Source organism: Taudactylus pleione, unplaced genomic scaffold (genome assembly GCF_031769625.1).
Source record: "Taudactylus pleione unplaced genomic scaffold, aTauple2 ptg000194l, whole genome shotgun sequence".
Lineage (NCBI taxonomy): Eukaryota > Metazoa > Chordata > Amphibia > Anura > Myobatrachidae > Taudactylus > Taudactylus pleione.
Window position 1 is genome coordinate 1,283,719 of NW_028284596.1, and position 26,400 is coordinate 1,310,118.

At 49.7% G+C, this 26,400-nt stretch overlaps 1 protein-coding gene across 3 annotated transcripts in view; it reads right to left on the reverse strand.

Moving 5' to 3' along the window:
* Window positions 1-13,573, reverse strand: part of LOC148518976 (fatty acyl-CoA hydrolase precursor, medium chain-like) — a 50,875-nt gene extending 37,302 nt beyond the window's left edge. For 2 of the 3 annotated variants that reach the window (XM_088476778.1, XM_088476776.1), the window contains exons 1-3: window positions 13,430-13,572; window positions 2,947-3,055; window positions 148-352 (exon numbers count right to left, since the gene is read on the reverse strand). In XM_088476778.1, coding sequence (XP_088332904.1) covers window positions 148-352; window positions 2,947-3,013 — 272 coding nt within the window. In that variant the 5' untranslated portion in view covers window positions 3,014-3,055; window positions 13,430-13,572. Of the gene's footprint in view, window positions 1-147; window positions 353-2,946; window positions 3,056-13,429 lie in introns of all 3 variants that reach the window. The other variant, XM_088476777.1, reaches the window with a different exon arrangement.
* Window positions 13,574-26,400: the final 12,827 nt, after the last annotated feature.

Sequence of the window (26,400 nt, forward strand, 5' to 3'; positions counted from 1 at the left end):
ACAGACAGGCGTCAGGAATACAGGGAGACTATACGTAACCTAATACAAGGACCTGGCACCGACATTAGGAGAAGTTTCTCAGACAATCTACACAGCCCTGATCCTAAAATCGTTCCGTATGGCTGGTAACTGATCCGGCCAACTCACATGGGAGGGTATTCGGAGGCTTCTCTGATAGAGCCCCAGGGCGCTGGAGGTCCCGGACTGGCAAATCTTAACCGCCCAAGCGGTGGCCTGGCAAAGGGGACTCCAAAAAATGCGTCCACTGTTCTAGATGTTTCTTTCACCGGAACCGTCACCCCCCTCAGTTTTCCGTACTGCGTCTCCACCAGCGGTCTCTCATCCTCCGGCGCTGAAAATAGAGACAATGAAAGCTGCATTTTACATTCAACCTGCTGGGTGTCCTAGAGGAAATTCAGATGCATAAGCTCAGGGTGGTTTTCCTAGGGCTGTGGTGGAGAATTGGCATTAATGGACATTCCCTGACTTCAGAGGGTATATATATATTATATACAGACATGGGGGGGATCAGGCTTGTCCCTGCGCAGTGATGCACCTCATGGGAAATAACTAAACATAGAACACATTTATATTTGTGGGGTGTTTAGTTTACATAAGATTACATGTGGAATATGTGCACACATGATATATTTGCTGATTAAACATGAATTTGTGTCCAGCCAGTTCTGCATGGTGACCGTTTGTAGTACCTAAGGGGCACCTTTATCACAATTCACATTTTAAATGCGATTGTGATGCGATAAGATTATCACAGGGATTTATCATAATGTCACCAAGATAATATTCATTTTGTAATACAGATGTGTCCGTTCTTAATGTTACTGCTTCAGTCGCACCAAATAGCCCCTGACGGCCCACCAAGTCCCATGCAACTCGGTCGCGCCGAGCATCTTTTGCTCTCAAAATGTGCGTATAATTTGCGGAAATTAAAACACATAGAAGTGACAAAACTACATTGTTAGCGTACGGTGTTCAACGGGGTGTGCGACACTTGTACATCTGGTGCAACCGAGGGCCTGAATCAGAGGTACGCACAACCCACATGCGGTACCGATGTTTTTGCGGTTGAGTGATTACTTGCTACGGGGCATGATATGCCGGAAACCCCTACGGCGCATGCGTTACCCTGAGTGTACGCACAAATGCTCTATTGCACACGGAGGAACTGGTATCAGGACAGGACAGGCAGAGCGATGGGCGTTCCTGGGCGTGGTGTCTCTGAGGTGGCCTGAAGGGAGTGCAAAAAACATTTCGCCACTCGGGCGTGTAATAGGAGTGTCGTGGGCATGAGATGCAGAGCCGCTACCACAGGGTCCGTGCTCACGCAGAGACACTGCACCTGCCCTAGGCTGGTGCAAGTGTCTATGGTACCCGAGATGGTGCGCCATTGTTGACGTGTCTAGAACCACCGCCTGTGCTACTGCGTGCAGGGGAGCTGAAAGTGGGCGTCTTAGGGCTCGCGCATTCCGGTACACGCTAACACACAAGGGGGAGTCTGAAACTAGCATCTGCATATTATCACACCCGCCTTTGAATACGGCCCTGGGTCTGAATCTGCGTAATAAAAGCTCCGATGCAGCAGCCGCTGATCCTTCTCACTCCCAGATCTGTTACTCTTCATCTGTGACTCCAAAACCAATTCCTGTGCCATTAACGTCGCAGCTTAACGTGTCTAGTACACTGTGGGCCTGATTCAGACCCGGTCGCAAGCGCTGAGCGTTTGCAACCGGGTCGATGGTGGCCCAGAGCGCATGCGCACAACGGAGCCGGCTCCGTCGTGCACATGCGCGAGACCCGGATAGCGACGGGAAAACCGTCGCTCCGGGTCTCGTTCCAAAGGGGGCGTGCTGTCGATGTTGAGTGACAGCAGGCCCCCTCTGGTGGGCGGGCCGGCTGCCCAAACGGAGGCGTTCCCATGTGGGAGAGATTTCGGCTCTGTTAGAGGCGAAATCTCTCTGGGGCCTGATTCAGACCCGCTCACAAGCGCTATGCGCTCGCAAGCGGTTCGATGGGAGCACGCGCAAGCCCCAGAGCGAGCGAAAAATCACTTGCTCCGGGGCTCGCAGCAAAACGGGGCGGCTGTTGATGTTGATCGACAGCTCGCCCCGTTTTGTAGGTGTTGGCTGGACAAACGGAGGCGTTCCTGAAGGAACGCCTGCCGTTTGTGAGAGACCCTACTCTATTAGAGCCGAATTCTCTCTGGGGCTTGCGGCCACGAGACCCTACCACAAGGGTCTCGTCGCAAGCCCGATGGTCGCGATGGTTTTGACCATCACGACCATCTTCCTGGCCGCTCGCTATAGCTGTGGGTGGTCACCCACAGCTATGCGAGCGGCCAGGAGGCCGTTCTAATAAAAAGAAAGACCGGCCCTGATTCAGAGCGAGCGCTTTGTCAGGGCGTCCGACTCTGAATCAGGGCCTGTGAGCGGCTTTTTGATGCATCTGCGATGCGCTGTATGATGCAAAAATGTACAGAAAAATACAGCACGCTTCTCCTCTAGGGCCGTCGCAGCTGCGCCAGGCATCTTGCGCAATATGGCATACGGACAACCAGTAGCATCTGTAGTAATACAGCTTAGCAGTGTGCTGCAAGGGGAAGCGGAAAAGTGGCTCAGAATGAATTGCCGCATTGGGGAGAGACTATTACCACTACTATAACTCACAGTACAGTTCCACTGGTTCAGTCTAACCACATAATATACAACAGGATTATAACTAATTGCACACAACCCAACGTATGAGGCATAGAAGACTACTTGAGACTACTTGAGTTATATTTAAACGCAAGAAAACTGTAACATTTGGAAATGATGCATGGAAGTGCAGCAGGTACGGAATGTAAGCTAGATGCAGCTGAACAAAATCCCGTACTGTGGTATCACGCAGCTGCACAAGGATCATTCAGTCAGGTACATTTGCTCTCACCTGTCCCGAGAACTGCCCCTGTAAACAGGCCCACGAGGACAAACGCCTGGACCCAGCCGAATGCCATGTCTAGAAGTGGAGAATGTTTTTGCCTTGTTCAGTGTCCTTGCTGCAAAGAGAATGTTTCCTGGTTCAGCTAATCCGAGATCAGTAACGAAATACACACATACAATAACGTACATACGTGGTTAGAAATCACAGCAGTCACACCCCTGTGCCTGTCAACAACGCAGCCTGCCAGGTACGCTACAAGTCTAAAGTACCAGTATTTGTATCAGTTTTTTCAGGCAGATAAGGGTCACATGCAGCATGTTGCAATACAAAGGTCTGTATAGTGCCCAACAAGTACAACAATTCTGTAACTGACGGGTAAAATGCTATTAAATATAACAGACAGGGCATAACTACGGTGTGCGACGGTGCTGCCGACTAGGGCGCAATGCCTCGGGGTGGCACCATTGCTTCCCGGTTTACACCTGCATTTGGTTTGCAGGGTGTCTGGAGATCCGCCTGAGAGCCACTAGGCATATCCTTGGGACATGACCAGGTTCTCAGTTTCCTTTTCTCTTTGCAGGGCCGTACCTAGGGTAGTGCGACCTGTGTCATGGCACAGGGCACCGCAGGGCAGGGGGCGCTGTTTGGGCCTGTCACTTTTCCTGTTTATTATCATTCTCACTTGTAGCTTCCTCTTCTTTTATCCCCAGCATCTCCTGGCCTCCCCTATCTCTTCCCTGGCCCTTCCCCATGAGGCCATGGTCCTCTCTCAGGTGCAGTATATTATGTCCCTATTTATCCCCAGCATCTCCTGGCCTCCCCTATCTCTTCCCTGGCCCTTCCCCATGAGGCCATGGCCCTTTTTCAGGTGCACTATGTTATGTCCCTATTTATCCCCAGCATCTCCTGGCCTCCCCTATCTCTTCCCTGGCCCTTCCCCATGAGGCCATGTCCCTCTCTCAGGTGCACTATATTATGTCCCTATTTATCCCCAGCATCTCCTGGCCTCCACCATCTCTTCCCTGGCCCTTCCCCATGAGGCCATGGCACTCTCTCAGGTGCACTATATTATGTCCCTATTTATCCCCAGCATCTCCTGGCCTCCCCTATCTCTTCCCTGGCCCTTCCCCATGAGGCCATGGCCCTCTCTCAGGTGCACTATATTGTGTCCCTATTTATCCCCAGCATCTCCTGGCCTCCCCCTATCTCTTCCCCGGCCCTTCCCCATCAGGCCATGGCCCTCTCTCAGGTGCACTATATTATGTCCCTATTTATCCCCAGCATCTCCTGGCCTCCCCTATCTCTTCCCTGGCCCTTCCCCATGAGGCCATGGCCCTCTCTCAGGTGCACTATATTATGTCCCTATTTATCCCCAGCATCTCCTGGCCTCCCCTATCTCTTCCCTGGCCCTTCCCCATGAGGCCATGGCCCTCTCTCAGGTGCACTATATTATGTCCCTATTTATCCCCAGCATCTCCTGGCCTCCCCTATCTCTTCCCTAACCCTTCCCCATGAGGCCATGGCCCTCTCTCAGGTGCACTATGTTATGTCCCTATTTATCCCCAGCATCTCCTGGCCTCCCCTATCTCTTCCCTGTCCCTTCCCCATTAGGCCATGGCCCTCTCTCAGGTGCACTATATTATGTCCCTATTTATCCCCAGCATCTCCTGTTCTCCCCTATCTCTTCCCTGGCCCTTCCCCAAGAGGCCATGGCCCTTTTTCAGGTGCACTATGTTATGTCCCTATTTATCCCCAGCATCTCCTGGCCTCCCCTATCTCTTCCCTGGCCCTTCCCCATGAGGCCATGGCCCTCTCTCAGGTGGACTATATTATGTCCCTATTTATCCCCAGCATCTCCTGGCCTCCCCTATCTCTTCCCTGCCCCTTCCCCATGAGGCCATGGCCCTCTCTCAGGTGCACTATATTGTGTCCCTATTTATCCCCAGCATCTCCTGGCCTCCCCCTATCTCTTCCCCGGCCCTTCCCCATGAGGCCATGGCCCTCTCTCAGGTGCACTATATTATGTCCCTATTTATCCCCAGCATCTCCTGGCCTCCCCTATCTCTTCCCCGGCCCTTCCCCATGAGGCCATGGCCCTCTCTCAGGTGCACTATATTATGCCCCTATTTATCCCCAGCATCTCCTGGCCTCCCCTATCTCTTCCCCGGCCCTTCCCCATGAGGCCATGGCCCTCTCTCAGGTGCACTATATTATGTCCCTATTTATCCCCAGCATCTCCTGGCCTCCCCTATCTCTTCCCTAACCCATCCCCATGAGGCCATGGCCCTCTCTCAGGTGCACTATGTTATGTCCCTATTTATCCCCAGCATCTCCTGGCCTCCCCTATCTCTTCCCTGGCCTTTCCCCATGAGGCCATGGCCCTCTCTCAGGTGCACTATATTATGACCCTATTTATCCCCAGCATCTCCTGGCCTCCCCTATCTCTTCCCTGGCCCTTCCCCATGAGGCCATGGCCCTCTCTCAGGTGCACTATATTATGTCCCTATTTATCCCCAGCATCTCCTGGCCTCCCCCTATCTCTTCCACGGCCCTTCCCCATGAGGCCATGGCCCTCTCTCAGGTGCACTATATTATGTCCCTATTTATCCCCAGCATCTCCTGGCCTCCCCTATCTCTTCCCTAACCCATCCCCATGAGGCCATGGCCCTCTCTCAGGTGCACTATGTTATGTCCCTATTTATCCCCAGCATCTCCTGGCCTCCCCTATCTCTTCCCTGGCCTTTCCCCATGAGGCCATGGCCCTCTCTCAGGTGCACTATATTATGACCCTATTTATCCCCAGCATCTCCTGGCCTCCCCTATCTCTTCCCTGGCCCTTCCCCATGAGGCCATGGCCCTCTCTCAGGTGCACTATATTATGTCCCTATTTATCCCCAGCATCTCCTGGCCTCCCCCTATCTCTTCCACGGCCCTTCCCCATGAGGCCATGGCCCTCTCTCAGGTACACTATATTATGTCCCTATTTATCCCCAGCATCTCCTGGCCTCCCTTATCTCTTCCCCGGCTCTTCCCCATCAGGGCATGGCCCTCTCTCAGGTGCACTATATTATGTCCCTATTTATCCCCAGCATCTCCTGGCCTCCCCTATCTCTTCCCTGGCCCTTCCCCATGAGGCCATGGCCCTCTCTCAGGTGCACTATATTATGTCCCTATTTATTCCCAGCATCTCCTGGCCTCCCCTATCTCTTCCCCGGCCCTTCCCCATGAGGCCATGGCCCTCTCTCAGGTGCACTATGTTATGTCCCTATTTATCCCCAGCATCTCCTGGCCTCCCCCTATCTCTTCCCTGGCCCTTCCTCATGAGGCCATGGCCCTCTCTCAGGTGCACTATATTATGTCCATATTTATCCCCAGCATCTCCTGGCCTCCCCTATCTCTTCCCTGGCCCTTCCCCATGAGGCCATGGCCCTCTCTCAGGTGCACTATGTTATGTCCAAATTTATCCCCAGCATCTCATGGTCTCCCCTATCTCTTCCCTGGCCCTTCCCCATGAGGCCATGGCCCTCTCTCAGGTGCACTATATTATGTCCCTATTTATCCCTAGCATCTCCTGGCCTCACCCATCTCTTCCCTGGCCCTTCCCCATGAGGCCATGGCCCTCTCTCAGGTGCACTATATTATATCCCTATTTATCCCCAGCATCTCCTGGCCTCCCCCTATCTCTTCCCCGGCCCTTCCCCATCAGGGCATGGCACTCTCTCAGGTGCACTATATTATATCCCTATTTATCCCCAGCATCTCCTGGCCTCCCCCTATCTCTTCCCCGGCCCTTCCCCATCAGGGCATGGCACTCTCTCAGGTGCACTATATTATGTCACTATTTATCCCCAGCATCTCCTGGCCTCCCTTATCTCTTCCCCGGCTCTTCCCCATCAGGGCATGGCCCTCTCTCAGGTGCACTATATTATGTCCCTATTTATCCCCAGCATCTCCTGGCCTCCCCTATCTCTTCCCTGGCCCTTCCCCATGAGGCCATGGCCCTCTCTCAGGTGCACTATATTATGTCCCTATTTATTCCCAGCATCTCCTGGCCTCCCCCTATCTCTTCCCTGGCCCTTCCCCATGAGGCCATGGCCCTCTCTCAGGTGCACTATATTATGTCCCTATTTATCCCCAGCATCTCCTGGCCTCCCCTATCTCTTCCCTGGCCCTTCCCCATGAGGCCATGGCCCTCTCTCAGGTGCACTATATTATGTCCCTATTTATCCCCAGCATCTCCTGGCCTCCCCTATCTCTTCCCTGGCCCTTCCCCATGAGGCCATGGCCCTCTCTCAGGTGCACTATATTATGTCCCTATTTATCCCCAGCATCTCCTGGCCTCCCATCTCTCTTCCCTAACCCTTCCCCATGAGGCCATGGCCCTCTCTCAGGTGCACTATATTATGTCCCTATTTATCCCCAGCATCTCCTGGTCTCCCCTATCTCTTCCCTGGCCCTTCCCCATGAGGCCATGGCCCTTTTTCAGGTGCACTATGTTATGTCCCTATTTATCCCCAGCATCTCCTGGCCTCCCCTATCTCTTCCCTGGCCCTTCCCCATGAGGCCATGGCCCTCTCTCAGGTGCACTATATTATGTCCCTATTTATCCCTAGCATCTCCTGGCCTCCCCCATCTCTTCCCTGGCCCTTCCCCATGAGGCCATGGCCCTCTCTCAGGTGCACTATATTGTGTCCCTATTTATCCCCAGCATCTCCTGGCCTCCCCTATCTCTTCCCTGGCCCTTCCCCATGAGGCCATGGCCCTCTCTCAGGTGCACTATATTGTGTCCCTATTTATCCCCAGCATCTCCTGGCCTCCCCCTATCTCTTCCCCGGCCCTTCCCCATCAGGCCATGGCCCTCTCTCAGGTGCACTATATTGTGTCCCTATTTATCCCCAGCATCTCCTGGCCTCCCCCTATCTCTTCCCCGGCCCTTCCCCATCAGGCCATGGCCCTCTCTCAGGTGCACTATATTATGTCCCTATTTATCCCCAGCATCTCCTGGCCTCCCCTATCTCTTCCCCGGCCCTTCCCCATGAGGCCATGGCCCTCTCTCAGGTGCACTATATTATGTCCCTATTTATCCCCAGCATCTCCTGGCCTCCCCTATCTCTTCCCTGGCCCTTCCCCATGAGGCCATGGCCCTCTCTCAGGTGCACTATATTATGTCCCTATTTATCCCCGGCATCTCCTGGCCTCCCCTATCTCTTCCCTAACCCTTCCCCATGAGGCCATGGCCCTCTCTCAGGTGCACTATATTATGTCACTATTTATCCCCAGCATCTCCTGGTCTCCCCTATCTCTTCCCTGGCCCTTCCCCATGAGGCCATGGCCCTTTTTCAGGTGCACTATGTTATGTCCCTATTTATCCCCAGCATCTCCTGGCCTCCCCTATCTCTTCTCTGGCCCTTCCCCATGAGGCCATGGCCCTCTCTCAGGTGCACTATATTATGTCCCTATTTATCCCCAGCATCTCCTGGCCTCCCCTATCTCTTCCCTGGCCCTTCCCCATGAGGCCATGGCCCTCTCTCAGGTGCACTATATTATGTCCCTATTTATCCCCAGCATCTCCTGGCCTCCCCTATCTCTTCCCTAACCCTTCCCCATGAGGCCATGGCCCTCTCTCAGGTGCACTATATTATGTCACTATTTGTCCCCAGCATCTCCTGGTCTCCCCTATCTCTTCCCTGGCCCTTCCCCATGAGGCCATGGCCCTTTTTCAGGTGCACTATGTTATGTCCCTATTTATCCCCAGCATCTCCTGGCCTCCCCTATCTCTTCTCTGGCCCTTCCCCATGAGGCCATGGCCCTCTCTCAGGTGCACTATATTATGTCCCTATTTATCCCCAGCATCTCCTGGCCTCCCCTATCTCTTCCCTGGCCCTTTCCCATGAGGCCATGGCCCTCTCTCAGGTGCACTATATTATGTCCCTATTTATCCCCAGCATCTCCTGGCCTCCCCCATCTCTTCCCTGGCCCTTCCCCATGAGGCCATGGCCCTCTCTCAGGTGCACTATATTATGTCCCTATTTATCCCCAGCATCTCCTGGCCTCCCCTATCTCTTCCCCGGCCCTTCCCCATGAGGCCATGGCCCTCTCTCAGGTGCACTATATTATGTCCCTATTTATCCCCAGCATCTCCTGGCCTCCCCTATCTCTTCCCTGGCCCTTCCCCATGAGGCCATGGCCCTCTCTCAGGTGCACTATATTATGTCCCTATTTATCCCCAGCATCTCCTGGCCTCCCCTATCTCTTCCCTAACCCTTCCCCATGAGGCCATGGCCCTCTCTCAGGTGCACTATATTATGTCACTATTTATCCCCAGCATCTCCTGGTCTCCCCTATCTCTTCCCTGGCCCTTCCCCATGAGGCCATGGCCCTTTTTCAGGTGCACTGTGTTATGTCCCTATTTATCCCCAGCATCTCCTGGCCTCCCCCTATCTCTTCCCTGGCCCTTCCCCATGAGGCCATGGCCCTCTCTCAGGTGCACTATATTATGTCCCTATTTATCCCCAGCATCTCCTGGCCTCCCCTATCTCTTCCCTGGCCCTTCCCCATGAGGCCATGGCCCTCTCTCAGGTGCACTATATTATGTCTCTATTTATCCCCAGCATCTCCTGGCCTCCCCTATCTCTTCCCTAACCCTTCCCCATGTGGCCATGGCCCTCTCTCAGGTGCACTATATTATGTCCCTATTTATCCCCAGCATCTCCTGGCCTCCCCTATCTCTTCCCTGGCCCTTCACCATGAGGCCATGGCCCTTTTTCAGGTGCACTATCTTATGCCCCGATTTAAAAAATGGGCGGGGGGGGGGGGGGGCGCCATTGCTCTCTCTGGCACAGGGCACCAAAAAGCCTAGTTACGGCTCTGTAACCTTGAGATGTTCTATTTGGGGGGTTAGTACCTACCCAGGGCACAATATTACCCCATTGTGGCGCTGACCACTGGTTAAATGGCGTGGTTTATATTAGAGAGCAATACATTATAAAATTGCTTTTTCCTCCTGAATTATATAAGTCCGTCACAATTTTCCTATGAACTCTAATAGCCATCATCAATAAAACCTATAAAGTACCATCATATCTGTTCCTGTCGTTAACATCTACCAATTAGTACGCAGAATAGAAATGTTCTGACAGCGCCAATATGGCAGTTTACTGAAATCTGGAAAAGGATGGTCGACCTCAGCCAAGGACAGAAAGAACTGCCCCCCCCAACGGGTTTTGGAAAAGTCTGAATGGGCAAAAGACGTGTATTCTCCAGAGCTGGATTCAGGGAACCTGGTAATACAGGCATCACTATGGCAGGCAGTGGGGGCAGGGGCGCAGAGAGGGGGGGGGGAGAAGGTACAAATTACCCGGGCCCAGGCTTGCTGGAGGGGCCCGGCGGGGGCCCTGGTCCGGCACCGCCCCCCCCTCCCTCCTACATCACAGCAGCCCAGCACACGCTGCTGTGTGCTGGGCTGCAGTGGAAGACTGCTCGCAGCAGCTGGACAGTCTCCTATGCCTATGGGGGGGAGCAATCATGCTGATCATGACCCCCATTGGCTGTGCGCCAGGCTGAGGGGCTCACAGTGCCTCCCTCCCAGTGAAGCGGCGCTGCTAAAATGTTTTTTTTTTCTGTTTTTTTCCTAAGGGGATGTGGCCACGCCTCCCCTGATTAGGCCACGCCCCCTGTAACCCAGGCCCGCTGCGGCTTTTGGCGGCCCTGAGTGGGGGATATTTATATTAAAATTCTCCATCAATTAAGGTGACACGCTCTAAACAATTCTCGTCTCCTAATTCTGGTCCGTACAGTGAGATAATTGTCAGCTGCATCGTAATAACAGGGCATGCAAAGTTACTCTCATCAAATTGTGTTTTACTAAACAATCACTATAAATACGACGAGTAGTACAGACAGTCCGGGGTGTTTAATATATTCACTCCCAGTACCAATGTTAAATATAACAATAACAGTCTGCACAGAAATCTGCTATAAAAATAACATAAAACAAGACACATTTTTCTGAACAAATTAAGACATGAAATATAAAAACGTATGTATGGCACAGAATAAGCAGTGGGAAAAAAAAATCTAAAAAAAATGTTTTTCTTTTTTTTTAAAGTTATATAACAATATATATAAAAACTTAAAAAGTCATATAAATGTACAAAGAACAACCCATAAAATGAAAATAAAAGGACTGTTTTCACTTCTCCAATAATGCAAAAAGTTTCATTGTGTCCAGGTCCACTTCTTCAGGCACACTGTAAGCTCCTGGGTCCAAAATTTTATATGATTAGAGTGTCAGCTGCTAGGCTCAACATAGAAGCAGAATGTTAGCTCCTGGATACAAGATCTCAGTATAAAGAATGTTAGCAGGATGCTCTTACCTCTGTTATTACCCAGTCTCTTTTTATTACTGTATGTTCCCAACTGTTAAGCACAACGGAATATGCTGATAACGGTTAATAGTAGTAATAATAAAAATATAAAGAGCTGAAGGTCGCTGGATGTTTTTTGTTTTGCACACAATTCTCTGTAAACTTCAGAGGCTTCTAAAGACAAATCATCTGGTAACAACACCCATTAATTCGCAACGTAAAGGCCCGTAGACACTGGACGATATTTATGAACGATAACTATATCGTTGAACGATATATCGTTCAAATCGTCCAGTGTGTATGAGCTTAACGACAAACGATGCGCGCTTCCACGGGTCGTTAACGATATCCCCAGTCGTCTGTACATGCAGCTCAATCAGGGGGTATCGATATTATGCCGAATGCAGCATGCCCCCCCCCGTCGTCGTCGTTGCCGGCACCCCCCGCTTACGATATCGCTCACTGGACACATCGTCCAGTGTGTATGCGCCTTTACTTAGATCTCATTTATTCCCCATTCTCGTGTCTGTATTGATCAACAACTGAACTTTTTGTCAATGGGCCCGATTTAGAGATGTGCGCTAATGCGGCTGCCGCAGCTGAAATTGTGTCCGCAGCAGCTGTGCGAAAATATGCAAATGTCGCAGTCGCCTGGATTCGTATTGAGACGCCCACCGGCAGCTTGGCAAATCCAAGCGAATGCGTACAATGACGCAGCTCCGTCGCAGATCAGTCAAACTTAACACGTCTGAGTAGCCCTACGGTCATGCAGAATGGCCGCCGGAACTGAGGCGCCAAAGCATACGGGATCGAAGTCACAGGCAGACACTCCTCGAATGATCACGAACATGTCTGTGTTTGAGTCGCTACCTCCCCGTTACTGCCCACAAATGGTCCCTGCGTGTTAATTAATTGTGGGTATATGTTCACTGCGAGCGATAGCGGTAATGAAACTTATCACATACACAGTGCGACTCAGACGCATGCGCAGACCACCGATAATCGCTCAACTGTGTACACATCAGTAATGCGCCCATCTCTGCATCAAGCCCCAAGTCTGCACCATGATTGGCTGATTAGAGATTTGCATTAACGAGCAGATGTACTGAATACAGAGGCCAGTGACTGTATATTACATCATTGTGGGAATTCTGTTACATGTTACTTTTTGCTGGGCATTAATGCCGGCCATTTTACACCTTACTGGGCATCGGTACCGGCCATATTACACCTTGCTGGGCATCGGTACTGGCCATATTAGACCTTGCTGGGCATTAATACCGGCCATATAACACCTTGCTGGGCATTAATACCAGCCATATTACATCTTGCTGGGCATTAATACCGACCATATTACACCTTGCTGGGCATTGATACCAGCCATATTACGCCTTGCTGGGCATTAATACCGACCATATTACACCTTGCTGGGCACCGGTACCAGCCATCTTACACCTTGCTGGGCATTAATACAGGTGTAACACCCTGTGTTAAATAATTAATTATTTTACAAAACACAGAAGACCCAAACACACACATATATATATATATATATATATATATATATATATATATATATACACATACACAGTGTATATATATATATATATATATATATATATATATATATATATACTATAAAAGTTTAAGTAATAATAACCTATGTGTGTTGAAATGTAATATCTGATTGTGATTACGACAGGTTTATGAACACACCGTTATGGAAGGCAATAGTGATCCTGGACACCCTTGATATAATGAAAATGTATATGGGGTTGTTAAATCTATGCGTGAAGGCAATTCTCCTATATGGTTGCTCATGACACCACACGGCCATATAGGTAATTATGGTGCCAAAGTTAGTACGGATCCTGGAAGGTTCCAGAAATGGCATGCGCTAGGTACAGAGGGGAGGGGCTTGTGGCAGGCTGAGGGGAAGGCTATAAATAGGAGAGAGCTAGTGTCAGCTGGCAGACTGGAGTTCCCCCTGGTGAGCCCTCTGATCTAAGGCCGCAGCGCTGCGCTGAGGAAACCTAATAAGAGCGGCAGTTGCGGCTGTGAGGCCGGATTAGAGGAGCCAGTGAGGGCTTAGTGAAGCAGGGAGACCCCAGTGAAGAGGGTACCTGCGGAGGAGTGTAGCTGCTGTGTGTGGTCTCGGCAACGGCCCGGACGGCTGTCGGGGGAGCGTGGCTGTGCTTGGAGAGCAGTGAAAGCCCTCAGTCAGCTGAGGAGGGCGGGCTGCCATGACACACCCCAGAGACTGAGTGGACCAGCTGGGGAGGAGGCAGGGTATGCAGCAGCATCGTATTACTGCAGTCAGTGGGATCCCAGGCTACAGGAGGCGGTGAGCCTGTCAAAAGTACTGTATCTCTGTTATCTCTGCTAACACAAACCATACTCAGCACCCAGTGTTATACGTAAGCGGAGAGACAAAACAGAGGAGGGGGACTATTATCCCCACATTGCTAGGATCGTATCAACAATAACAACAAGTACCGTAAATTCAGCAGCATTCAGAGGGGTACCAAAGCTCAGTCTACAATAGTACAGTATATACTCCAGTAAAGCTATCACTTATATTAGAGCAGTCCAAACAACCAGGCAGCTGACATCTAATATAGGCCCTCATTCAGAGCCGTACGCTCTGAGCAGAGCGCACGCTCTGAATGAGGGCCGGACTCCATTTTCATGGAGCGTCCTCCTGGACGCTCGTATAGCTGTGGGTCACCACCCACAGGCTATACGAGCGTGCATTTTGATGGCCGCGATGGTCGTGACCATCGCGACCATCGAAATTGCGAGCCGGAGCCTGCGGTTGAGGTTTTCAACCGCAAGCTCCGGAGTGATTTTGGCTCTATCAAAGCCAAAATCACTCCCACTGACATCACTAGTGATGTCAGTGGGTCGGCTTCTGACGGGAGGCGTTCCCGTGGGAACGCCCCCGTCAGGGAGGCACGCCCCCGGCACGCCCACCAAAGGGGGCGTGCTGTCAATCAACATTGACAGCACGCCCCCTTTGATCGGACACAACGAGCGAAGGAAAGTCCTTAGCTCGTCGTGTCTGGCGCATGCGCACGACGGAGCTCCCTCCGTCGTGCGCATGCTCAGTGCAGACCATCGACCCACTTGCGAGCGGACAGCCGCTCGCGAGTGGGTCTGAATCAGGCCCATAATCTCTACAATGAAGACCCCTTCAGTAGTGCCCCACAGCCAGGGCTGGCCCGAGCCTAAAATTTTTGGTAAGCGAAGATACTTTTTGGCGCCCCCTGGCTGAATTTGCACACGCTGAAGGTGCGTGCACCCGACAAAGGAAAGGGGTGTGGTCTCATGGGAAAAGCCATAATCACCAGCGCCAATCATGCTGGGTACTACATGCCCAGTGCTCTTGGAGGTGCTGGGCATGCTCCCAGTCCCTTTCTCCAGTCAATAGATGCCGCATGCATGCGCATGTCATCTATTCACCATTTCCCCTACCCCCCCATCTGGAACACTTTGTCGCCAAAGTAGGGATGGTTGGGAAGCATGCTAAAGGATAGGTCTTAAAAGAAATGGGCGTGGTCACACAATAGTATTCCCAATTCACACTACACCACACAATAGCACGATCTTATTCACATTACACCGCACATAGGGCCTGATTCAGAGCTGGACGCAATTAGCGCTCGCTCGTCCAGAAAATAGGGGTGGATATTCAAATGAACCGTTCGCTGTTTGCGGTCTGTTCACGCCTCTAGGTCTGAACGAGCGAACAAAACTTGCGGTCGTTTTTTGGGAAACTACACCCCCTGGCCGCTCGCATCCTATGTCATGTCCGCTATTTATTAGATTAATCGAGTACATCGACCAGGGTATGAGCTGCTCGCTATTGTTGTGGTTGGTTTTTGCTACCACAATTTTGCGAGCAGTTCTGGCTATAAAATAACCCAGTGACGTGGTCAATGACGCTGCTGTTTTAATTATGCACACCCATAAAATGCCCGTTTTGAACTTTAAGCACGCCTGCGATCGGATCTCCACTCCCCGTTTTCAAGCACCTTCCACTGTTACCACCCACATACGCCTCATTCTGTCACTCAAATTGTCAGGCATTCGCTATTTTGCGAGCACATGAATTTCGACCGCACTGACTGGTTCGCGCATGCGTATAACGATCCGTACGCATGCGCAGTTGGGCAAACATCGCTCGGAGCGAACGAACGGCCGCTTACGAGTGGCTCTGAATCAGGCCCATAGTGTCCGATTCACATTACACCACATAGTAGTGTCCCTTATTTATGTTGACACACAGTAGTGCCCCTTTTACACAATGCCAACTTAAGTGCCCCTTATACACAATACTCACAGTAGTAGTGCCCCTAATACAATGCCCACAGTAGTAGTGCCCCTAATACAATGCCCAGAGTAGTAGTGGCCCTTGTACAATGCCCACAGCAGTGGTAACCCTTCTGCAGTGCCCCCAATAGCTCCTTGTAATAGTGCCCCCAGTAGCCCCTTGTAATAGTGCCCCCAGTAGCCCCTTGTAATAGTGCCCCCAGTAGCCCCTTGTAATAGTGCCCCCAGTAGCCCCTTGTAACAGTGCCCCTAGTAGCCCCTTGTAACAGTGTCCCTAGTAGCCCCTTGCAACAGTGCCCCCAGTAGCCCCTTGTATTAGTGCCCCCAGTAGCCCCTTGCAAAAGTACCCCTGTAGCCCTTTGTAGGAGTGCCCCCAGTAAGCCCCTTGTAGGAGTGCCCCCAGTAGCCCCTTGTAATAGTGCCCCCAGTAGCCCCCAGTAGTCGCGCAACACACACACAAACATAAACAGCTTACCTGAAGACCCGATCCTGGGCCCGCTGCCGTCCGCCGCTCCTCGTTACTATGTGAGAGACGTCATGACGTCTCTCACATAGTGCCCATGGGGGAAGCCTAGCCGGAGCTCTGTAGCGAGCTCCGGCTGCCGCTGCAGGGAGCCGGGCGCCCACTGGTAAAATATCAGTGGGTGCCCGGCAAATAAAGCCTTCCTACGGCAGCCGCGGGTAGAAGGCGGGAAGGAGTGTGGCGCGCGGGGGGGGGGGAGGAGTGTGGCGGCGGGAGGGTTGTTTGGCCGCGCTGGGGATTGAGCGCCCTCTACAGGCTGGGGCCCTACGCACATGCGTATTCGGCGTAACGGGCGGGACGGTCCTGCCCCCAGCATAGATATATAAATACTGCGCATCATTCAGATCTCCTTTTAGGATTCATTTGCAGGGAAACAGGGTTGATAGACAAAATTGAGCAAACACAGAGCAGCTGATAAATGGGAGGTTTGCTTTCACTTTAAGAGGTTATTGATGAACGCTTAACTTAAACGTCATAGGAGGGACTATCCTACAATTGAGAAGTATGTCACCTTGCTAGTCTATCTACTGTGACGGATTTTCACATAATTCAGCATTTATAATACTGCAGGAACAGGATTACCAAACTACCAGCCAAGTTACAAACTCTGCACGTGTTACTGATCTTTTATTTTAAAAAGAACAGAACAACAAACATCTCTCAGCCGTAGTTATCAAGGAGATATACTAGACCCTCTAATACGATTTGATGTTCAGGATTACAAAACAGGAAAAAGGAAGGGATTACAATTCCTAAATACCATCTGTTAGTTGAGTATCCACATAACACTGTCAGTTCATCTGCAAAGGACTTTTAACTTTGTGAAACTATTTCATGCATTGGGCTCTATTTACTACAATCCGCATATTGAATGCGGATTGTAGTGTGATATTACCGAGTGAATTCGCATTGCGAATTCAGGCAATATCACAGAGATTTACTATAAATCCCTTGCAGGGACAGAGCTTGCGATAAAGCTCTGTCCCTGCGGATCCCATCCACACTGTAGTCGCGGTATTTTCGGAAAAAATACCGCGACTAAGAGCCCGCGCATGCACCGACCGACCACCGCTACTACCCCCCCACCGACGCTAAGCCCCGCCCCGGCACTAAGCCCCGCCCCCCGTGATCGCGGACCCCCGCGACCCCCCCTCCCCTTGTACAGCAATCAGCTTGCGGTCTGCTTAGACCACATAGCTGATTACTGGTACCGGCTCCCGCCTCTGCTCTCCCCGTTAGAGCAGAATGGGAGCCCGGTAACCGGGGGAGACCCTGGATAACGCCACCTCCAGGTGGCGTTATTATCACAGGGCTTCCCCCGGTATTTTTTTACAATTTATTTTTAGTAACTTAGGTCGGATCACATTTCCCACTACAATTATGGGAAATGCGATCTGCTTTACTAAAAATAAGTGATACTGGGGGTTGGAGTAGAATTTTACTAATTCTACTCCAATTGCCCTATAGTAACTACAGGTGAAACTAAAATAATGTGAAAAGGGTGTGAAAACACCCTTTTTCACTTTATTTTAGTAAAAATAATGTTAATAAATAGAGCCCAGGGTCATATCGGGACACTAGACAAACTACTCTGAGAAAAAGAACATATCCTCTATGGAGTGTATATAGTTATGGAACAGTAAGCTGTATTGTGCCAAGATATATAATTACTTTGAAGTAGTAGAGTTAACATCATATTCTCTGTGATATTTTTACCTTTGTATATTACTGTATGGTGTAAGTGTATACTGTTGCATTTAAACATTTAAAGGGGAAAAATATAGTGTTTGTGTATTGTTTCTTACCTGCCTCTCCTAAAGCGTGGCTGTGACCGAAACTGGTCCTGGAGAGAGAAAGAAATCGAGAGGAGCGTGAGTTGTTGATAACGCTGGGAGAAATATACATATATATATTATTGTTACGCACCACATCAACCGCTGGGTTTTCCCAAGTAGACCCACAACGACCATAAATACTTGGATGGAGGCACTGACTAAATAGAGAGGGAAAAGGGGGGTTACACAGGCCATATTACACCTTGCTGGGCATCGGTATAAGCCATATTACACCTTGCTGGGCATCGGTATAAGCCATATTACACCTTGCTGGGCATCGGTACCTGCCATATTACACCTTGCTAGGCATCGGTACCGGCCATATTACACCTTGCTGGGCATTAATACCGGCCATATTTCACCTTGCTGGGCATTAATACCGGCCATTTTGCACCTTGCTGGGCATTGATACCAGCCATATTACACCTTGCTAGGCATTAATACCTGCCATATTACACCTTGCTGGGCATTAATACTGGCCATATTACACCTTGCTGGGCATAAATACTGGCCATATTACACCTTGCTGGGCATTAATCCAGGCCATATTACACCTTGCTGGGCATAAATACCGGCCATATTACGTGTATTAATACCTGCCATATTACACCTTGCTGGGCATTAATACTGGCCATATTACACCTTGCTGGGCATTAATCCAGGCCATATTACACCTTGCTGGGCATCGGTACCTGCCATATTACACCTTGCTAGGCATCGGTACCGGCCATATTACACCTTGCTGGGCATTAATACCGGCCATTTTGCACCTTGCTGGGCATTGATACCAGCCATATTACACCTTGCTAGGCATTAATACCTGCCATATTACACCTTGCTGGGCATTAATACTGGCCATATTACACCTTGCTGGGCATCGGTATAAGCCATATTACACCTTGCTGGGCATCGGTATAAGCCATATTACACCTTGCTGGGCATCGGTACCTGCCATATTACACCTTGCTAGGCATCGGTACCGGCCATATTACACCTTGCTGGGCATTAATACCGGCCATATTTCACCTTGCTGGGCATTAATACCGGCCATTTTGCACCTTGCTGGGCATTGATACCAGCCATATTACACCTTGCTAGGCATTAATACCTGCCATATTACACCTTGCTGGGCATTAATACTGGCCATATTACACCTTGCTGGGCATAAATACTGGCCATATTACACCTTGCTGGGCATTAATCCAGGCCATATTACACCTTGCTGGGCATAAATACCGGCCATATTACGTGTATTAATACCTGCCATATTACACCTTGCTGGGCATTAATACTGGCCATATTACACCTTGCTGGGCATAAATACTGGCCATATTACACCTTGCTGGGCATTAATCCAGGCCATATTACACCTTGCTGGGCATAAATACCGGCCATATTACGTGTATTAATACCTGCCATATTACACCTTGCTGGGCATTAATACTGGCCATATTACACCTTGCTGGGCATTAATCCAGGCCATATTACACCTTGCTGGGCATCGGTACCTGCCATATTACACCTTGCTAGGCATCGGTACCGGCCATATTACACCTTGCTGGGCATTAATACCGGCCATTTTGCACCTTGCTGGGCATTGATACCAGCCATATTACACCTTGCTAGGCATTAATACCTGCCATATTACACCTTGCTGGGCATTAATACTGGCCATATTACACCTTGCTGGGCATCGGTATAAGCCATATTACACCTTGCTGGGCATCGGTATAAGCCATATTACACCTTGCTGGGCATCGGTACCTGCCATATTACACCTTGCTAGGCATCGGTACCGGCCATATTACACCTTGCTGGGCATTAATACCGGCCATATTTCACCTTGCTGGGCATTAATACCGGCCATTTTGCACCTTGCTGGGCATTGATACCAGCCATATTACACCTTGCTAGGCATTAATACCTGCCATATTACACCTTGCTGGGCATTAATACTGGCCATATTACACCTTGCTGGGCATAAATACTGGCCATATTACACCTTGCTGGGCATTAATCCAGGCCATATTACACCTTGCTGGGCATAAATACCGGCCATATTACGTGTATTAATACCTGCCATATTACACCTTGCTGGGCATTAATACTGGCCATATTACACCTTGCTGGGCATTAATCCAGGCCATATTACACCTTGCTGGGCATCGGTACCTGCCATATTACACCTTGCTAGGCATCGGTACCGGCCATATTACACCTTGCTGGGCATTAATACCGGCCATTTTGCACCTTGCTGGGCATTGATACCAGCCATATTACACCTTGCTAGGCATTAATACCTGCCATATTACACCTTGCTGGGCATTAATACTGGCCATATTACACCTTGCTGGGCATAAATACTGGCCATATTACACCTTGCTGGGCATTAATCCAGGCCATATTACACCTTGCTGGGCATAAATACCGGCCATATTACGTGTATTAATACCTGCCATATTACACCTTGCTGGGCATTAATACTGGCCATATTACACCTTGCTGGGCATTAATCCAGGCCATATTACACCTTGCTGGGCATAAATACCGGCCATATTACGTGTATTAATACCGGCCATATTACACCTTGCTGGGCATTAATACGGGCCATATTACACCTTGCTGGGCATTAATACTGGCCATATTACACCTTGCTGGGCATTAATACCGGCAATATTACACCTTGCTGGGCATTGATACCAGCCATATTACACCTTGCTGGGCATTAATCCCGGCCATATTACACCTTGCTGGGCATAAATACCGGCCATATTACACCTTGCCGGGCATATTGCCACACTTAGGGGCTGGTTCAGAGGTGGACGCTGCTGCTGTCTGTTGACGGAGGCGCGGATACGATAATATGTAAATGTTAGGTTCAGTGTTCCCCTTGAGTACTATGAAGAATATATATAAGAGAGAGCGCTGGACAAAGGTATATTATTTAATAAACCAAAAAAACAGCCATAAAAGTACACAGTCACAATATGTCACATTAATACATATATGAATAATAATGAAATGAATAAAAGCCAAAAATAATTCAATAGATAAAAGCCAATGATAAAAAGCCCAGAAGTGACTCAGACCACAGTGTTAAAGCCAGATTAGAGGCACCTCATTCCCTTCTAACACCAAATAGTCAGCCGGCTATGTATACAGTAGTGCAATGATTAGTATGTCCAAGCATATGTAATGTTAGTAACTGCACCCTTGTGTACTAGCCTACGCCTGAATGTGCAAGCCCCGAGATGCCCTCTTTCTGTACCCATACATGCTGTAACACCGCCGGCGGTTCTAGACAGTCCACCAAATGCGCACCATCGACACGCCTGTGCTCTGGCAGGGTCTCTGGGCCTGATTCAGATCCGGACGCTATTTGTGGACGGTCATTCTGAAAAAGGGGACGGCTATTTAAATTAAGTGCTCGCTCTTTGCGGTCTGTGGACGCCTCTATGTCTGAGCGAGCGTCCGAAAAATGCGCTCGCTATTTTCTAAAGACGCCCCTTTTCCGTTCGCATCATACGTCATCTCCGCTATTTATTAGATTAATCGGGAACATCGAAAGGCATCTGAACTGCTCGCAGTGCTTGTGGTAGGATTTACTTGCCGCTATCACTGCGAGCAGTTCAGGCTAAAAGATAACCAAGTGACGTGGTCGATGACGCTGCTTTGCTAATTATGCACACCCATAAAATGCCATTTTGACCGTTTGGCACGCCTGCGTTCGGATCTCCACACCCCCGTTTTCAAGCACCTTCCCCTGTTACCACCTACAAACGCCTCATTCTGTCACTCAAATTAGCAGCCCCACGCTGTTTTACGAGCGCACGATTTCCGACCGCAATGACTGGTTGGCGCATGCGCATTCGACCCATACGCATGCGCAGTTGTGCGAACATCGCTCGGAGCGAACGAGCGGCCGCTTACGAGCGGCTCTGAATCAGGCCCTCTCTCTGCACGTGGCCTCTGTGAAAGCGCCTATGCATCTAAGAACACAGCCGCATACACTAAGAAGCCTGTAACACGACCAGGAGACTGATTTCTTTTTTGTAATCATATAATTTTATTGGGGTATCAATACCAGAGAAACAGAAAAAAAACAATTCAGTCCCCAAGGGGATTAAGGAACGAAATAAACAGTAAATAATCATCATACAAATAGATAAATAACAGGTATAACGATATACTGATATTGAAATTGAACTTTTCTTTTTTCCCTTTTTTTTGTAATTCCTTAACTAAGTAGAACAAAACGAAAAAAAAAAAAAATATACAGAGAAAAAAATAAAAATAAAATAATAATTAAGTAAATAAGCAAATAAATAAATACAAATTTGGAAATTATGTAGAGGGGAAAATTGAAAAAAAAAATCAGGGAGTGGAGAGTGAGAGAGCGAGGTGGAGGGGACAGAATAAAGAATTTGAGAGGAAAAAAAAAAAAAAACTTTATTAGTAAAGGAAAAGATACTGAGGAACAGAGGGGAAAAATAAAAATAAAAGAGCAGTGGGCAGATAATTATGAGAAACCAGGAGGGGTCACACCCTGGGAGCCGTACCAGGGAGACCAGATTGCGTTAAACTTGTCCACCGTGTTGTGTTGGAGGCTCGTGATATATTCCATTTTGGCCACAAACCAGACGCGGTTGAGAAACTGTTGACGAGGAGTAGGATTTAGTGGTTGTTTCCAAGATCTAGCAATCTGATATTTGGCGGCACAGGAGATGTGTAGGGCCAACTTATTCTTATGGTTGGAAAGTTGACAGAACCGGGCACACAGGAGCAACGATGCAGCAGTAATAGGGGAAGCATAAGGAATCATTGACGATATAGTAGATTGGACCATGAACCAGTAAGGGACAATATATGGACAGGACCACCAAATATGGTAGAAAGAACCGACTTGCCCACATTGTCTCCAGCAAAAGTTGGAAGAATTAGGGTATATTTGGTGAAGACGCTCCGGGACAAGGTACCAGCGAGTGTACACCTTATAAGAGTTTTCCTTAATGGAGACACTAATTGAGCATTTCGATATATTAAGGCGTATAGCCTCCCAAGTGTCTTCTCCCAGAGAGGTACCGAAGTCCATCTCCCAACAACGCTCATGGGTGTCTAGGGGCAGGCTATCCTGAACTAGTATAGAATGGTAGATCTGAGAAATTAAGCCCTTTTCCGTGGGTCTATAAATACAAAGGCGTTCCACAGCCGTGGGGTTTCGTAATGCGTCTAGAGAAGAAAGGGACGAATGGACAAAGTGACGGATCTGGAGGTACTAGTAGAAATAGGACTGCGGTAAAGAATGTATCTACTGTAACTCTATAAAAGAATGGGAGACAAAATTGCCCAGGATGTGATGAAAGCGGGTGATGCCAGCTGCCGACCATGTAGAGATCATGTGGGGCAAATGGCCAGGAAGAAAAGAAGGGTGAAACCAAAGAGGTGTCTGAGGCGAGGGGTGAGTAGACAGAGAGAACTTAGTATCGAGAGAGTCCCATACATATAAAGTAAGAGTAACTGATGGGACCAACGGGATAGAGAGAAGTCTGAGTTTTCTGGGGAGCCAAGGTAGGTTTGAGACCGATGGGGTTTTGATGAGTGCAGATTCAAGATCAACCCATCGTTTGGTTCCCAGGTGACTAGTTGACTAAGTTTAGAGGCTTCTTAGTATTTGGATAATGAGGGGAGACCTAGGCCGCCAGCTGAAGTGGTTTTGAAAAGGACTGCTCTACGTATACAAGGTCTTTTGTGATTCCAGATAAATTTACCATAACTTGCCTGTAAAGAAGATAGAACGCGGGGAGGGACTGCCACAGGAAGGGTTTCGAAAAGGTAGAGGAGTTTGGGAAGGACATTCATTTTAATCACGGCTATACGACCGATCCAAGAGATAAATAGAGAGCGCCAATAAGAGAGGTCTTGTTCTATGGCCCTAAACAGAGGGAGATAGTTTGCCTTGTAGAGACCGTGATAAGATTTTTTCAGATTGACACCTAGATATTTAATGGATTTCGAACGCCAGTTAAAATTGAAATTGAGACGGAGGAGCTCTAGAGACAACCTCAGGATATGGAGGGGCAAAGCTTCTGATTTGTCGTTGTTGACTTTATAGCCGGAAAATTGTCCATAAATGGAGATTTCTTGGAACAGATTTGGGAGGGAAATCAAAGGGTTGGTAAGAGTAAGGAGGACATCATGGGCAAATAGAGAAATTTTATAAGAGACTGATTTCTTTTGCGCCCACTTCAGGCCACCACCCAGTCACCGCCTTTGTGAGTGTAACGCATGCGCCATAGGGGGTTCCTGAACTTTGTGCACATGTGCGCTAGCAAATAATCGCTCAACTATGTTATCATCGAAATAGCGTGCGTTTTGCGTGTGCCACTGTATCAGGCCCTTAGACTCACCAATCCAGCAGAAAACCCGGGAATTGTATTATATTGCTGACAGATGAATAACGCCTTTCACAGCAATAAAAGCCCAGTACGGGAATAGCCAACCAATCTACTTCTCTGTTTACAGCACCTGTCACAGTGATTGGCTACGCATCAGCTGGGGATTGCCGAAAAGCCACCTAATGTAAATGTTGAATGCTGGCGCAGTATCATGGGTCTCGAACATCTATTGGTATCACAAGTTATGTTAGGGTAGCAGTCGGGAAGGCGACGAACGTAATCCTGACCACCGGCTTCCTGACTGTCTAATCCCGGTAAGTGTCTAATGACGCATGTCATTAGACCTACACCAGGAGCCCGACAACCGACTTACCGATCAAAGGTAAGCCGGGCGCAGACAGCCGTGCGGTGGGGGGGGGGTTAGGTTTAGCGCTCCCGGGGGGGACTTAGGGTTAGGCACCCCCCCGGGAGGTTAGTGTTAGGCTAGGGAAAGGGGGGGTTAGGGTTAGGCATCCCCGGGGGGAGGTTTGGGTTAGGCACTTAGAGGGGGGATTATCGTTAGGCACATGGGGGGGAGGCTAGGGTTAGGCACCCCTAAGGGAGGGTTAGGGGGGTAGAATAGGGTTAGCAAATACTTACCTTGGACGATGTGGATTTTCACCCCTGCCGGGCTGCCGCTGTCGGGATTTGAACCGCCGGCCGCAATCATGCTGATTCCCGATGTTAACAGTGGCAGATATAAGGCGAGTACAGGGTTTGCGGTGCACCCAGGCCCATAAGCGATCCCATTGCCGCACACCCTGCACTCAGGACCAACCCATTTGCTGCTGTGGCTGTGCATCAGTCCCCCTCTATATATCCATCTTCCCAGGGAAATCTTTAGAAAGATGGCGCAGCAATGGAGCTAGCTGGCACTGTGCCGTTGTCTTGCGCCATCTCTCGGAATACTTCACTGAAAAGATTGTGCCACCAAGCACAGGTGTGGGGGTGATTGGCACGATGTGGGAGGCAGAGCTCTTAAAAACGCCCCTGCTATGTAAGTAGCGCCAGCTCCAGCTGTTAGTCCCAAAACTGTCTAATTGTGTCGCTTTCTTACTATGTATGGGGGTCTCCTGCATGCCACTGGCATTGTAGGCAAATGAGAAAGGAGACATAAGCCAAAGGTATATTAAAGGAGCAGTCACACACATGTACGTGTATATGTAAGGTTAGTTCTACGTCATTGTGGTTTATAAATACAGCTTGAACAGGCCATGAAATCAAAGCAAGGTTTATTTATCCCTATTTATATACATACGATCAACCCCTGCACTTTCTGCTATGCTGATCTGTGTACGCCCTCGGGAGAGGTTTCAAACCAGCCATTCCCGCAGTCTGGTGGTCTCTCTGCTGCCTGTGATGTACCTGCGGCTCCCTCCTTCCACCATTCTCATATCAGCTGTTCCCGCAGTCTGGTGGTCTTTCTGCTGTCTGTGATGTACCTGCGGCCCCCTCCTTCCACCATTCTCATATCAGCCGTTCCCGCAGTCTGGTGGTCTCTCTGCTGCCTGTGATGTACCTGCGGCTCCCTCCTTCCACCATTCTCATATCAGCCGTTCCCGCAGTCTGCTGGTCTCTCTGCTGCCTGTGATGTACCTGCGGCCCCCTCCTTCCACCATTCTCATATCAGCCGTTCCCGCAGTCTGGTGGTCTCTCTGCTGCCTGTGATGTACCTGCGGCTCCCTCCTTCCACCATTCTCATATCAGCCGTTCCCGCAGTCTGGTGGTCTCTCTGCTGCCTGTGATGTACCCGCGGCCCCCTCCTTCCACCATTCTCATATCAGCTGTTCCCGCAGTCTGGTGGTCTCTCTGCTGCCTGTGATGTACCTGAGGCTTCCTCCTTCCACCATTCTCATATCAGCTGTTCCCGCAGTCTGGTGGTCTCTCTGCTGCCTGTGATGGTGGTCTCTCTGCTGCCTGTGATGTATCTGTAGCTCCCTCCTTCCACCTTTCTCATATCAGCTGTTCCC